The following is a 16,565-nucleotide window of genomic DNA, read 5'->3' as shown; positions in this document are numbered from 1 at the left end:
TTCTCTCCTCATCTAAATAATAGTCTGCCTGTTTATTTCTTCCACCAAAATGCATGACCATACACTTTCCAACATTGTATTTCATTTGCCACTTCTTTGCCCATTCCCCTAAACTATCTAAGTCTCTCTGCAGACTCTCTATTTTCTCAGCACTACCCGCTCCTCCACCTATCTTTGTATCATCGGCAAATTGAGCCACAAATCCATTAATCCCACCATCCAAATCATTGACATACATTGTAAAAAGCAACGGTCCCAACACCAACCCCTGTGGAACTCCACTGGTAACTGGCAGCCAGCCAGAATAGGATCCCTTTATTCCCATTCTCTGTTTTCTGCTGATGAGCCAATGCTCCACCCATGCCAGTAACTTCCCTGTAATTCCACGGGCTCTTATCTTGCAAAGCAGCCTCATTTGCGGCACCTTGTCAAAGGCCTTCTGAAAATCCAAGTACACCACATCTACTGCATCTCCTTGCCTACCCTGCTTGTAATTTCCTCAAAAAATTGCAGTAGTTTAGTCAGGCAGGATTTTCCTTTCAGTAACCCATGCTGGCTTTGGCCTATCTTGACATGTGCCTCCAAGTACTCTGTAATTTCATCCCTATCAATCAATTCCAACAACTTCTCAACCACCGATATCAGGCTAACAGGTCCATAGTTTCCTTTCTGCTGCCTCCCACCCTTTTTAAATAGCAGAGTAACATTTGCAATTCTTCAGTCATCCAGTACAATGCCAGAATCAATTGATTCTTGAAAGATCATTATTAATGCCTCCACAATCTCTCCAGCTACTTCCTTCAGAATCTGAGGTTGCATTTCATCAGGTCCAGGAGTTTTATCCACCCTCAGACCATTAAGCTTCCTGAGCACCTTCTCAGTTGTAATTTTCACTGCACATACTTCACTTCCCTGACACTCTTGAATGTCTGGTGTACTGCAGATGTCTTCCAATGTGAAGACTGATGCAAAATATGCATTCAGTTCCTCTGCCATCTCTGCATCTCTCATTACAATATCTCCAGCGCCATTTTGTATTGGTCCTATATCTACCCTCACCTCTCAACCCTTTATACACTTAGAAAACCTTTTGGTATCTTCTTTGATATTAGTCGCCAGCTTCCTTTCATAATTCATCTTTTCCTTCCTAATGACCTTCTTAGTTTCCTTCTGCAGGTTTTTAAAAGCTTCCTAATCCTCTATCGTCCCACTGGTTTGGCTTCCTTATATGTTCTCTCTTTTGCTTTTACTAAGATGGCCTAAATAAATTGGAAGGAGATGCCGGCAGGGATGACAGCTGAGCGGCAATGGCATGAGTTTCTGGGAAAAATGAGAAAGGCGCAGTATAGATGAATTTCAAACATGAAGAAATACTCAAATGGCAAAATAGTACAACCATAGCTGACAAGTGAAGTCAAAACTAATGTAAAAGCAAAAGAGAGGGCATACAACAAAGCAAAAAATAGTGGGAAATCAGAGGATTGGGAAACTTTTAAAAACCTACAGAGAGCAACTAAAAGAATCATTAGGAGATTAGCTTTGGCTTCCTTGTATGCCCTCTCCTTTGCTTTTACTTTGTCTCTGACTTCACTTGTCAAACATGGTAGTGTCCTACTTCCATTTGAAAATTTATTTTTATTTGGAATATATCTTTTTGCACTTCCCTCATTTTTCACAGAAACTGCAGCTATTGCTGCTCTGCTGTCCTTCCTACTAGTGTCCCTTTCCAGTCAACTTTGGCCAATTTCCCTCTCATGTCATTGTAATTTCCTTTACTCCACTGAAATACCGTCACATTAGAATTTAGTTTCTCCTTCTCAAATTTCAAAGTGAACTTAATCATATTGTGATCACTGTTCCCTAAGGGTTCCTTAACCTTAAGCTCTCTTATCAACTCCGGATCATTGCGCAACACCCAATCCAGCACATCCAATCCCCTAGTGGGCTCAACAACAAGCTGTTCTAAAAAGCCATCCCTTAGACATTCTACAAATTCTCTCTCTTGAGGTCCAGTACTGGTCTAGTTTTCCCAATCCACTTTCATGTTAAAATCCCCAACGATTATAATGACATTGCCCTTCTGACATGCCTTTTCTATCTGCTGCTGTAATTTGTAATCCACATCCTGGCTGTTGTTTGGAGGCCTGTATACAACTGCCATTAGAGTCCTTTTACCCTTGCTGTTTCTTAACTTAACCCATAGCGACTCTTTACCTTTGGCATCCCTTTCTAATGATTTAATATTATTTCTTATACACAGGGCCATACCAACCCCTCTGCCTACTAACTTATCTTTCCGATACACCGTCTATCCTTGAACATTCAGCTCCCAATGGCAGCCATCCTTTAGCCAAATTTCAGAGATGGCCACAACATCATACTTGCCAATCTGTAGCTGAATTTCAAGATCGTCCATTATATTTTGCATGCATTCAAATATAACATTTCCAGTCCAGTATTTGTTGCTTTCTGTTTTAACTGCACCATACCTCTGTTGTCCTGTAAGTCATCCCACTGGCTGTGATTATGCCTCATCTCCTGCCTATCCTTTCTATCATCTCTGTTGCACGCTGTCTTTGATTTATTTCTGTTTTCCCCTTCCTCAGCCCTATCACTCCAGTTCCCATCCCCTGCCAAATTAGTTAAACCCTCCCTACCAGCTCTATTAAACCTGCCTGCTAGGGTATTGGACCCCTTTGGGACAATTGATAATGACCAATTAGCCCACTAACCAGTACATCTTTCGACTGTGGGCGGAAACAAGAGCACCTGAGGAAACCCATGTGGTCAGCAGAAGAATGTACAAGCTCCTTTCAGGCAGTGCTAGGAACTGAACCTGGGACACTGGTACTGTAAAGTGTTGTGCTAACCACTATGCTGCAATGCCGTCCCAATCTTGAAAAATATTGTAATAGAACTTGCCCTTCTAAAGGGTTTAATTGATTGTTGATCACCTGAAGGCGCCTGCTATCTGGACTGGTGTGAAAATGGATGTTTATGCTCCTTTGATAAGAACTTTTAAAGCTAGTAAAGACTGACAGAAAGTGTGTGTAAACTTTTATCAGCAAGTGCTCCAATACAAATAAAGTACCACTAGTCCACGGTTAAACAAAAGTGTCATCTGCAGAAGGCAGTAGTATGCCTCTAAAAACATAATGACTAGTGAGCTTCTCGTAGGCTCACAGCATGTAAGCAAGACCTTCTGCCCAGCTGGTCCATACTGACCGAGATTCCCATCTGAGCTAGTTCTATTTAGCTGCATTGTAATGCCATCCCACATAAGGTCATTCAAGCAACTTTACTTTGTGTCTTTACTTGGCTGCCTTATATAAAATAAGGAACAAAGTAAACACAAAAGCTGAACTTGTAAAAAAAAATTGTTGTCATTTGTTGAGAAAATTAAGTCATCTTCTTGATCAGAAGACAGCAAATGCTCTGAAGCATAGATTCGTCATTCATAGCCCAGATGGTATTCGTCTCACAATAGAAGATTGAACAGCACAGCACCAGACCCTTCAGCCCAAGTTGTCTGCGCTGACCATTAATTTTAGTCCCAAATTAAACCAAACCTATCTGCCTGCACGTGGTCTGTATCTAAATGTTCACGTGCCTGTTGAATTGCCTCTCAAAATGCTACTATCTGCTTCCACCGCCATCCCTGGCATCCTGTTCCAGACACCTAATACAGGTTTCCCCCGCCATCCGAAGGTAGAGCGTTCCTATGAAACGGTTCGTAAGCCGGATTGTCGTAAAGCGAAGAAGCAATTACTATTTATATGGGAAAATTTTGTGAGCGTTCACAGACCCAAAAATAACCTACCAAATCATGCCAAATAACACATAAACCTAAAATAACAGTAATATATAGTAAAAGTAGAAATGATATGATAAATACACAGTCTATATAAAGTAGAAATACTTTTCCACAATCATTGCCGGTACTGTTCTCTGTAGCGAAAATCTCATGCAAGCGCTGTTAGCAAAAACACTCTGTTCAGTAACCTTTAAGCTATGAAGCTGCCAAATCATACCAAATAACACATAAAAATACACAGCCTATATAAAATAGAAATAATGTATGTACAGTGTAGTATCACTTACGGGAATCGGGAAGACAGGGCCTAGCACACTGATGATGGTGTGTTAAGCTGAGTCGTCGGAGTTTGTGTGGTACAGTGGCCCCCACCCTCCGGGCCGCCGACCGATACCGATCTGTGAAGAATGCAGGGGTACAGCGGTAGCCGGGAGGCACACAGCACATCTTTAAGAAAAAAGCCAAAATAAACATGCTAGTTAATTAGGTGCCGCCTGGCACATAAATATCGGCCCAGACCAGTGGCGACGCAATCGGCAATCGCCTCTGATCTGGGCCGACAATTACGTGCCGGGCGGCACCTAGTTAATTATCTTGTTTATTTTGGCTTTTTTCTTAAAGATGTGCTGCGTGCCTCCCGGCTACCGCTGCATTCTCCACGAATCGGTATCTGTCTGCAGCCTGGGGGTTGGGGTGGTGGGACATTGAGGTGTCATCTCATCGTCGTCTTGTTTCCATGAGGGTAGGCAGCTCATCTTCTTCTATGTCTGCCTGCCTCAATGTCGAAAGTCGAGGTTCATCGTCTACTGTAGCTGATGTGGAAGGCTTGCTTGACTGCTGAGCCTCGCGCATTTTTCTATCATACAGTTCTTTGTAAGTGCTCAAACCATCCTGCAAATATGCCCTAAACTGACGTACCCTTTCAAAATTAAAGTAGTTCTTTATCATTGCAGCAAAAATCTCACGCAGTTGCTTCACGTTCAGTTCCTGGACGACTTCACTTTCGTTACTGAATTCAGTTTCGATTGTTAGCTTTTCCTCTTCCAATTGCATCAGCTCTTCATCTATCAGATCTTGGTCATGGGATGCCAAAACCTCTTCAACATCATCTTCGACAGCTTCCACAAGCCAAACTCACTTTGTCCTTACTTCGTTCACCACGATCGAAACGCTTAATTAAGTCTAGTTTTACGCTAAGTGTAACACCCTTACGAGCTCTTTCAGGCTTTTCCGATACCTTAGAACTCATCTTGCTAACGGCTGCTCACAGGTACGTGTCTAAGCAATGCCAGCGAGAATGCCGTTCCGAATCCGGGGGAGAGCGGCTGCTGAGGGCGCGCGCTGCCTTTTATCAGGCGCTGCTTTTTTATCGCGTGCTGTTTTTTTTCTGCATACTGCCTTTCTTCGTAACAGTGAAAACACCTTCTGTTAGCGAAAACAGGGAACTAATGTAGGTCTTTCGTAACAGTGAACGTTCGAAAAGCGGGGGACACCTGTACTCCCTTCGTTCAAAGAAACTGATCCTGCACATCTCTTTTAAACTTCCCCTCTCACCTTAAAGCAATGTCCCCTTGTAGTTGACATTTCAACCCTAGGAACAAAAAGACTCTTGATAATCTACCCTATCTATGCCTCTCACAATTTTGTAAACCTCCCTCAGTCTCCACACTTGTGTTGTTTCCTCTGGAGTGTTGGAAGCTGAGGGGAGACCTGATAGAAATGGATAAAAATTTCAATTGGCATAGATAGGGTAGCCAGTCAGTCTTTTTCCCTGGGTGGAAATGTCAAATACTAAAAGGCAAGGCTTTAATGTGAGAGGGAAATGTGTAGTGGAGGATCAGGGTAGGATGATAGTTTCCAAAGAGAGAACATGAACCAAACAAGTCTCTACATTTAGTATCCTCTCTTGCACTTCCAGTGGCAGATCGCTGGGTAGCAATACAAAATCCTCCAGTTTGTTTCCCATTCCACCCTATAAATCAGAGGCAAATTGTTGTCTTTCTTTATACAGGTTTGGAGGTTGCAGCAAGGAAAGGGTTAAATGGTGTGCTAACAGAACAGAGTGCAGACACTTTGTACAGCTTTTTCTATATCTGGAGGATCAGTAATGCAGCAGTCAAGGTGATAAGCTGACTGAGACAGTGTGCAGACGTAGTGCAGTCACACAGGCTGAGCACAACCTTGAAAGCCCAACTCTCCTTTGTACAGCCTTCCAGTTTAAACCTGGGAACCAAGGTCACTGAACACACCAAAACAAGATAAAGATGCTAGTGAAGGATTCCAGGGCACCACTAACTGTTAGACAGTTATTTTACTAATTCTCAAGTATTATTGATCCCTAGCATGTAGATTTAATTGGATGTTAACACCTGACTGGTACTTAAATTTGCAAACGATGGGATTCAGAAATAAATAAAGCTTCTATTGGATCGATATCTATAACCAATTATTCAATTTCTGTACAAAAATGGCATTTCTTTGTTCAAATTTCAGAGCAGTTTGGTTGCAGGTGCTAGGCTGTTCTCCTTGTGCACAAGTACAAGGGGGTGGCATGGTAGTGTAGTGATTAGCACAATGCTTTACGGTACAGGCGATGCTGGTTCAATTCTGGCTGCTGCCTGTAAGGAATTTGTACGTTCTCCTTGTGACTGCATGGGTTTCCTCCAGGTGCTCCGGTTTCCTCCCACAATCCAATGATATACTGGTTGGTAGGCTGACTGATCATTGTAAATTATCCCATGATTAGGCTAGCATTAAATCGGGGTTTGTTGGTAGGTGCCGCTCGAAGGTCTGGAAGGGTCTATTCAGCGCTGTATCTCAAAAAAAAAGGTGCAATTGAGGAATGAGTGTGGGTTGTCAGACTCCAGTTAGTCGAAGATGACATAGGTCCTCCCTGGATTACAAATGCTCAATTTATGTTCAGCCTCTACTGATGTACAAGGTTGGGAAAGCGATGGGATGCATTTGCTATATGCTGAGGGGCTGCAGGCATCTTCTGCTCTGTGGGAACTCAGTCCACATATTATCTGAATGGTTGAGCTAAGTGCCCTAGTTTAACCTCACATTGCCTTGGTTAGCCATGTTTTTATTTAAGTATGTTGCTGGGTGACTGCTTTCTAACTGTTGACCCTTACCTTGGTTAGCTAACTTAGGTTACGTGAATATCGACACAAATCCTTATTAATTCAAACTCCTTCCATTAGATCATTACATCAAATTCGAATATCCATGTAACTCCTACATTCTGTTATTCTGTTTGGACCAGTGCTCATCCAAGTGGCTTTTTACACTTGCATTCAGAATAGGAGATCTCCTGAGTGATCCTTCCTTTGCTTGCCCCAGGCACAGGGGTCTTCCTTGCGATAGTTGGTTGTTAGGCAGTTCCCTCTTATTAGACTCTTGAGTTCTTGCTGCTCTACCTCTGAAAACCTTTATTATTATTCTTTTCCTTTGTCAGTTCTTCACCTTTATACTTGGATTCTGTTAGCCCTGATCCATCGGGCCCTGCTGCATCTACCTTTCGCTGACCCTGACCCAAGGTCTACACGTGGCACCACCTTTGCATTTTTGCTGAATCAGGCCATTTCCCACTAATTATACCCAGTTGAAGTCAGACACTGTGCTCAGGCCATTCCAGGTCTCAAGCACAGACCACTCCTCTTATAAGCCCATGTTGATTCTTCTGCTTTTAGCAAAGAGAATCACACAAGTTACTTCTTATTTGGAAATGATCTTGGATTAGTAGATTATTGTATGTTGAAGTACTTCAATCCAGAAAGAGTTAATTCAGAAAACCTCTTCCACTATTCGGCAAGAACTAAGACATTTGTTTTGTCTAATCATCCACTATCCTTGGCTTGTTGCAGCTATATTTTCCACTGATTTTTAATTTCTTCAGGTCAACATGACTTGCAAACTATTTCTGCTGTTTGTTATTGGTTTATTATTGTCAAATGTACCGTAATACAGTGAAAAACTTTAGTCTGCATACCATCCAGGCAGATCATCCCAAACACAGAGTTAGTAAAAATAAGACAGAATGCAAAATATAATATCGCTGTTACTGTTACCACAGAAGTGCAGTGCAGGTAGGTAAATAAAGTGCAACGGGCATGATCTGGTAGATTGTTTAGTGCATGTGAAGTCACTTCAGAAGTCTGATAACAGCAGAATAGAAGCTGTCCTTGCATCTGGTCGTACATATGCTTTTGTATCTTCTGCCTAATGGGTCTGGGGAGAAGAGAGAATGACTGGTGTGGGAGGAGTTCTTGATTACATTGGCTGCTTTCCTGAGGCAGCAGGAAGTGTAGACCAAAATGATGGAGTGGAGGTTGACTTGTGTGATTAACTGGACTGTGTTATCAATTTACTGCTATTTCTCACGGTCTTGGGCAGATAAGTAGCCATGCCAAACATGATGCATCTCGTTAGGAAGTTCGACTGCAGTTATAACCATATTGGCTTTTCTTGGAATCTTTTGGCTTTCCAAAATGCTTTGTAATCTGAGAAATGTAAAAGATAAAGGTTATGAAGATAAGCTTTATTTGTCACATGTATGCCAAAACATACAGTGAAATCCGTCATTTGCATCAATGACCAACACAGTGCAAGGAGGTGCTGGGCGCAGTCCGCAAGTGTTGCCATGCCTCCAGCATCCACTTAATATGCCTACAACTTACTAACCCTTTCTAACCCAGACATCTTTGGAATGTGGGAGGAAACTGGAACACCCGGAAGAGACGTGGCCGTCCCAGGGAGAACTTCCAAACTCCTTACAGACAGCGATGGGAATCGAACGCCAATCACTGGCACCGTAAAGCAATATGGTAGTTGTACCCTACCGCACCTGCCCCACTACATTATCATGGCTGTTCTCTACTCTACTGTGTTGTCCCGCTATGCTATCACGTCGGTAAATGTGGTGGTAAATGTTTGCATGGCAAGATCCCACAAACAACAGGAGAATGAATGCCCCTCTAAACTATTTTGGAAGTTACTTATAGGATGGCCAGAATGTAGGAGTACCTTCTAGACACTCTCACCCCCCCCCCATTCAGAATGAGATTTGTAAGAGACTCAAAAGGACAAACAGCTTTCAAATTAATGATCCTACAGTCAATATCATCATGCAAGCATCCCTTTAGTACAGAACCAAAGTGGTGGTGTGTATTTCTTCACTGAAGTCTCTAGGACATCACTGGATCCCACAGCATTCTGATCTAAGCATGCTGCCAGTAGGGCCAGAGACAACAGAACAGAGATAATCAGTAATCATTACAAAAATATTAATCAGGACTGCTATCATGGGAGTTTCCCCAACTGGTAGCCCATCTGCTAAGTTAATCGAAAGTTATTTCACACACAGTTGAAGATAACATTTACGATATCTCATGGACATAATCTAAAACTTTCTTCAGCAATTATTTCTATCACTGGTTATATATTGATAACAGCATAACCTTCATAAGTTAAAGTAACCGACACCCAGACAACCCATACAATTTCAGAGTCTCAGGGAAATTTAAAACTAAAGTCTCGGGGAAGTCTAAAATTGGATTATTCAGGAGTATTTAAATGTCTGCAGAAGAATCAGAATCAGGTTTACCATTACTGACATAAGTCATAACATTTATTGTTATGTGGCACAATACGTTGCAACACATAATAATAAAAAAGTGTGTGTGCATATATATAGTGAGGTAGTGTTCATTGATTCAATATCCATTCGGATATCTGATGGCAGAGAGGAAGAAGTGCTTCCTGGATCATTGGGAGTGCCTTCAGTCTCCTGTACCTCCTGCTTGATGGTGGCAATATGAAGATGACATGTCCTGGGTGATGGGCATCTTTAATGCTGGATGCTGCCTTTTTGAGGCATCACTTCTTAAAGATGTCCTGGATATTTGGGAGTTTGCAGCTTATTCTGATCCTGTTCAATAGCACCCCCCACCCCTACCAGACAGTGGTGCAACCAACTAGAATGTGTCCACAGTACAGCTGTAGAGATCTGCAAGAGCCTTTGGTGACATACCAAACCTCCTCAAACTCCCACTGAAATATAGCCACTCTCATGTCGCCTTTGTAACTGCATCAGTATATTGGGCCCAGGATAGATCCTCATAGATGTTGACACCCAGGAACTTGAAATTTTTCACTCTTTCCACTTCTGATCCCTCTACACTGTTGTTTAGTTTGAGACGTACGGTATCCACAGTCTGGTTATATATAATGGTCCTGCTATTGACCAAAACAAGGAGTTGGAAAACAAAGTGAGACATTTTTGATCCTTGTGCAATGCAAGCTCCCTCAAGTTGCCATGTGATTATGTTCCTTGGTACTAATTGAAGGGTACACCTTGCATTATCATGGACTTGTCCCTGGTTTTATGCTTTTTTTTTGCACTAGTATCTTGTTTTTGCACAGTTCTTTTTCTCTGTTTCATGTCTTCTATAGAACATAGAACAGTACAGCACAGTACAGGCCCATGGGTATACGATGTTATGCCGATCTTTTAGCCTACTCTAAGATTAGTTTAGCACTTCCCTCCCACTTAGTCCTCCATTTCTCTTTCATCCATGTGCCTATCTAAGAGTCTCTTAAATTTCCCTAATGTATCCGCCTCTACCACCACCCCGGTTAGAATGGATCCATGTACTTACCACTTTCTTTGTTTAAAAAAAATCTGGACTCTGACATCTCCTGTGTACTTTCCTTCAGTCACCTTAAAATCATTCCCCTTCATTTTACCCATTTCCACACTGGGGTTCTTTCTTTCATTCTTATCATCTTACACACCTCTATTAAGTCACCTCTCATCTTCCTACACTTCTAAGAGTAAAGCCAACTCAGTCAACTTCTCCTCATGAGATATGTTCTCTAATATGCAGCATCCTAGTAAATCCCTGCACCCTCTCCAAAGTTTCCACAGACTTCCTATAATGAGGAGACCACAACTACAATACTCCAAGTGTGGACTAACCGGAGTTTTATAGAGCTGAAATATCACCTTGTGGCTCTTGAACTCAATCTCCTGACTAATGAAGTCCAATTAAACACATACCTTCATAACCACCCTTCCAACTTGTGCAACAACTTTGAGGGATCTATGGATGTGAACCCCAAGATCCCACTGTTCCTCCACACTGCCAAGAATTATGCCAGTAACCTTGTATTCCATTCAGGTATAGCTTTAACCAACAACAAGCTTTTACATGATCCACACCACCACAAACCTTACAGCTGTTGTATAATCTATATTCTGTACCTATATGCTACTGCAAGCAAGTTTTGCATTGTACTTGTACCTGACCGTCCTTGTACACTTGACAATAAACTCAGTTTGACTTGATGTTTGCCACACAGACTGGGAAGAACTGTTTTCCAAATGGAGTGTGGTATCCATTAATCCCAGTTGAGGCAAGTGGTAAGTTGGGTAATTTGAAAAGTGTTGCCCTTAATTCAAAGCTTGCATCAGTATTAACCAAGATAATGTACTTTGAGGAAGACTTGAATTTATGGGTTTTTCTGACTCAAAGGCAATTGTGCTGCCATAGTCAATGAGTAAATTATATAGACCTATTGAACTCTCATTCAATGTCATACAAAATTTCTTTGCCTATTAACTGTAGAATAAAATTCCTATTACAAGTGCCAAATTTGTCAGAAGCACATACTGTATAATATGAAACCCTTGTAGTAACTAATTCCATTTGATTTTTTTTTAGTCTGTTTCTTGTTAAAGCACTGCTTAGTCCAAACTATATAAACTAACAAGGAGATGAGATACACATGTTTAAATTACATTTGTGAAATCTTGGAATTTAACATAATTTTATTGGGTGGGAGTCATTACATTCCTCTTTTAGAGAGTTACTTTGGATAAAACTTGGTTGTCATGGAAACAAATACTAATCCAGTTTCAGAGGGCAAATCAAAAAGAGACAAACACAATATAAAATATGTTTTACCAGTTTATTATTAATATTGCATATGATTTCAACGCAAGAACACGCGTTTTTTGTGCCTGACAGAATCTGCACATATTGTGAAAAAACAAGCTGAGATAAGATCATTTTCAAAGCTGGGGTAGTGATTCTAAAGTCTAAGGTATTTGTTCATCAGTGTGTGAAAGTTTGAAAAATTCAGAAACATCCACTGTATGTTGCTTAAAATAGGAAGGTGGTTGGGAAACAGGAATAAGAGTTCTTAGCTTCATATTAGCTCTGTAGTATTAAGCGTTATTTGATAACTGGAAAGACAAAATACATAGTACAGTCTAAAAGTCTAAGACTTTTGCACAGTATTGTAGTTGTATCTAGTTATTCCATGTCACTTTATTAGGTACACCTCGGAACCTAGTGTGGTTTTCTGCTGCTGTAGCCCATCCAGTTCAAGGCTCAATGTGTCGTGCATTCAGAGATGCTCTTCTGCATGCCACTGTTGTACAGCATGGTTATTTGAGTTACTGTCGCCTTCCTGACAGCTTGAACCGGTCTGGCATTCTCCTCTGACCTTTCTGATTAACAAGGCATGTTCACTCACAGAATGCCACTCACTGAATGGTGGTTTTTGTTTTTCACACCATTCTCTGTAAACTATGGAGAATTTTGCATGAAAATCCCAGGAGATCAGCAGTTTCTGAGATGCTCAAACCATCCTGTCTGGCACCAACAATCACTCTACAGTCAAAGTCACTTAGATCATGTATCTTCCACTTTCTGATGTTTGGTGTAAATAACAACTGAACCTTTTGAACATGTCTGTATGCTTTCATACATTGAGTTTCAGCCACATGATTGACTGATTAAATGTTTACGTTAACAACACTCACAACACACTGGAAGAACTCAGCAGGTCGGGCAGCATCAGTGGAAATGATGAGTCGACGTTTCGGGCCAGAACCCTTCGTCAGGACTGAAGAAAGAAGGTGGGGGAGGGTTGGAAGAAGGCTGGTAGGTTTGTAAGAAGGTTAACCTACCAACTTTCTTCCAACCCTCCCCCACCATCTTTCTTCAGTCCTGCCCGAAACGTCGACGCATCGCTTCCACTGATGCTGCCCGACCTGCTGAGTTCCTCCAGCATGTTGTGAGTGTTGCTTTGATCCCAGCATCTGCAGAGTATTAAATGTTTACGCTAATGGACATGTGTACAGGTGTACCTAATAAAGTGACTACTGGGTGTAAATGTAGATATAAATCACACATACAGTAGTTATTGTAGTTGTATTCTTATCCCATGTATCTCTGTTTTACTAAGTAGCATCTTGTACATCATCACTACTATTTATGTACTGATCTTACTGATTTACAGTCATAAACTGCACAGTTTCATAGTAGTATTGGCTGTGTTCTAACTTGTTCTGCCTTTTATTTAAATACATAATTTGTTACTCAGTTAACTGGTAGTTTGCCTTTTTTTAGGACCTTTTTAACTTCAGCTAATTGGGGTAATTGCTTAATTGAACCAAAATGTACTGGTCCCAGTGTGTCCCAATTAACTGGAATCCACTGTATATATCCCCCCCCCACCAATATTTTCTTCCTCCTAGCTCCATCAGTAAAGATTCTGCAGCAGGATTCTTTAAAGTAATATCCTTTCTTAGCATAATATTAATTTTCCATTTTGTTAACAATGTCACTCCACTATTATTGAAATTCTTTCTTTGTTTCATTAGATTTCAGAAATCTTTCATTGGTGAATCTGTGATTTTGTTGGGACCTGCCTAGATATTTCCTTACAACGTAGAAAGCCATTCAGTCAGCTGTGGAATTTCCAGTGGATTTATTAAACTTCGGTGGTACGCTGGAGTCTTAGAACAGTTAGCTATCTTTTACCGTCTGTGTCATCATTAATATGAATGGGATTCACCTAAGTGCAACATATCTTTGATATGATGGTTGAGTTTCTCTCTAGCCTTGATATTGTCAATCAGTTCTATACTCCTCTCAGAACACTTCCATCAGTCCTGTTCTCCCTCTCATTTCCCACCACTGTTCTCTTGCACATGCCCATCCTCTAACCACCTGCTTATACTGGGGGTGGGGGTGGAGGTTAGCTGATTAACTTGCAATAAACGTTTGGGTTGTGAGAGTAAACTAAAGCTTCCTGGGAAATCATATGAGCACAGGAGAAGGCCACGGGGAGAAATATAAACCGTACACAGACAGCACTAGAGTGATCACTGGAGGCGTAGAATGACAGAGCTACTGTATAGATAAAGATGCAATTGGCGGAACAAGAAGGCTGGGAATGTTTGGGGACAGAAGTGTAAGGGTATGGTAGTCTGAAGAGGTTATATTTGGATTACCAATATGTAAAGTTTATTGTAAATTTTTAACACAGGAATGTGAGTATCACTGGCAGGGCCAACTTTTAATTGTCCATTTGAAAAAAAGGATAGTGGAGAATTATCACCATAAATTGCAACATTCTGTGCTTTAGTCTGTCACTGCAAGCAATATTTGCTCCGGACAATGGCAATATCCAACAAGGGAAAATCGATCTCTCTCTTCTGCTAACACTAAATGGCTTTCCCACCACTGAATCCACTCTAAAACCCTGGGGGTTAGTATTACCTGTTAATCCGAGTAGCCATTTGCACGATGTGATGACAACAGACTCAGAATCCCACAACAAGAAACTCACCTCCTAACTTCCCAAAGTGTGTCCACTATCTGTAAGGATCAAGGCAGGAGTATGATGGAACACCCTCTACTTGCCTGGGTGAGTGCAGATTCAACAACACTCAACAAACACCGTTATTCCCTAGAGCATAGGAGACTGAAGGGACATTTGATAGAGGTACACAAAATTATGAGGGGTAAATGCAAGCAGACTTCTTCCACTGAGGTTCGGTGAAATGTTTAAGGAGAACATGAGGGGGAACAACTTCACTCAGAGGGTGATGAGAGTGTGAAACAAGCTGCCAGCAGATGGTGAAAGCAGGTTCGATTTCAGCATTTAAGAGAAATTTGGACAAGTACCTGAATGGGAGGGGTATGGAGGACTTTGGTTTGGGTGCAGGTCAGTGGCAGAATAATAGTCAGCATGCACTAGATGGGCCAAAGGGCAAGTTCTCTATGCCTCTAAGCCCATGCACAATGTAGCAGCCCACTTGATAGATGCACTATTCACAGCCATTCACTCCACAACTGACGCACAGTAGCCGCGGTTTGTACCATCTGCAGGATACACAACAGCAGTTCACCAAATTCCTTAGGTAGCTCCTTCCAAACCCACCACCTCTACTAGCCAGTAGGACAAGGTCAGCAAACCACGCGACACCATCTCCTGGAAATTGCTCACCAAGTCACACACCATCCTGTCTTCGAATTATATTGCCATTCCTTCACTATCTCTGGGTCAAAATCCTCGAACCTCCTTCCCTAAGAGCATTGTTGGTATATAACTATACCTCAAGGATTGCAGTGGTTCAAAGAGGCATTTCACCACCACCGTCTCAAGGGCAACCAGAGATGGGCAACTAAATACTGGTGCAGTACGGTGCTGGGCCACTTTGTAATCTGTCTGTTGTTTCATTTAGGCTAGGTCAGGTAAGCATGACAAATTAGTGAATTGTAAAATCCCAATAGGTAGCTACATTTTCACCATGTCTGATTCTGACTGCTACGTTCTGTTCTTTATATAGGTTATGGGGCAATGGCAGAGATATCAACAATCGTAGAGAAAGTGCAAGAGTACCTGGAACAATCACACAGCTACAGCCTTGGAGAGACAGAGCACCAACAGTAAAATGAAAGCCATACAGCTCTGAGAAATCAGCTTTACAGTGACTATCCATTACCTTGAACTCTTTTACTGAAGAATTGTAGTTCAATATGTAGCTCTCACTTCCAATAAATGGCTGTCCCTCTGATGGTACACCACTCATTCAATACTGCACACTGAAGTCCCTGTCTATATTTTTGTTGTTTTCTTCCCACTTGGAGTAATAAGATTAATCTATAAACAATCCTTTGACCTTAATCCCAGATTGCATTGTATTGACTTGTCTGAATAAATCAGCAAAAATATAAAGGATGTATCTAAAGGCATTCTTAAAGGTGAAAGTGTTAATTTGTATATATTTTTAATGAATTTCATTTATTTAAATTGATGTGGAAGCAAACTATATAATTATAACCATCAAAACTGTATTTAACTACCTGCTGTTAATCTGTGCTTAAAGAACATAAAACCCTAATGTACAGTGAATTCTGAGAAATTGTGCCGAGAGGGTGTTCCACTGGGACTTGCCCTGAATTTTCTGCTTGTGCTGAATAAAGATCTGTATCCACAGCTCTGAACTCGTGGCCCATTCAAAGTCACAACATGCATCACAGGACGCTGCTTTGTACACAATATTATGGAACTGATTTTTTTTTTCCGTCGGAAGGTCAGAAGCTGAAGTGATCTGATATAACTCTATAAAATTGTGAGACATAGACAGGTTAGGCAGTCTTTTTGCCCGAGTAGAAATGTCAAATATTAGAGTGCATAGCTCTAATGTGAAAGGGGAAAAGTTTAAGAAAGATGTCAAGGGCAAGATTTTTTACACAGAGAATGCTAGGACACTGGATCGTGCTGCCAGATATGGTATTGGAAATAGATGCAATACCAGTGCTTAAGTGTCTTTTAGGCAGGCACATGAATATTCAGGGATGGGGAGGCATGGACAAGCTATGTGTAGGCAGAAGGAATTAGTTTAATTTGGTACCCTGGTCGGCACTGACGTAGCAGTCCGAAGGACCTA

The 16,565-nt window shown here is 41.4% G+C and overlaps 1 protein-coding gene across 1 annotated transcript in view; it reads left to right on the top strand.

Annotated features, from left to right (window-relative positions):
* The window catches only part of ppcdc (phosphopantothenoylcysteine decarboxylase), an 88,082-nt gene extending 71,978 nt beyond the window's left edge, over positions 1-16,104 (top strand). Inside the window, exon 5 of the mRNA XM_072281964.1 lies at positions 15,462-16,104. Coding sequence (XP_072138065.1) covers positions 15,462-15,565 — 104 coding nt within the window. The 3' untranslated portion in view covers positions 15,566-16,104. The remainder of the gene's footprint in view (positions 1-15,461) is intronic.
* The last annotated feature ends 461 nt before the right edge of the window (positions 16,105-16,565 follow it).

The sequence above is a fragment of the Mobula birostris genome, chromosome 18 (genome assembly GCF_030028105.1).
Source record: "Mobula birostris isolate sMobBir1 chromosome 18, sMobBir1.hap1, whole genome shotgun sequence".
Classification (NCBI taxonomy): Eukaryota; Metazoa; Chordata; class Chondrichthyes; order Myliobatiformes; family Myliobatidae; genus Mobula; species Mobula birostris.
Note: the sequence above shows the minus strand (reverse complement) of the source record. Positions and strands in the feature narration are given on the sequence as shown.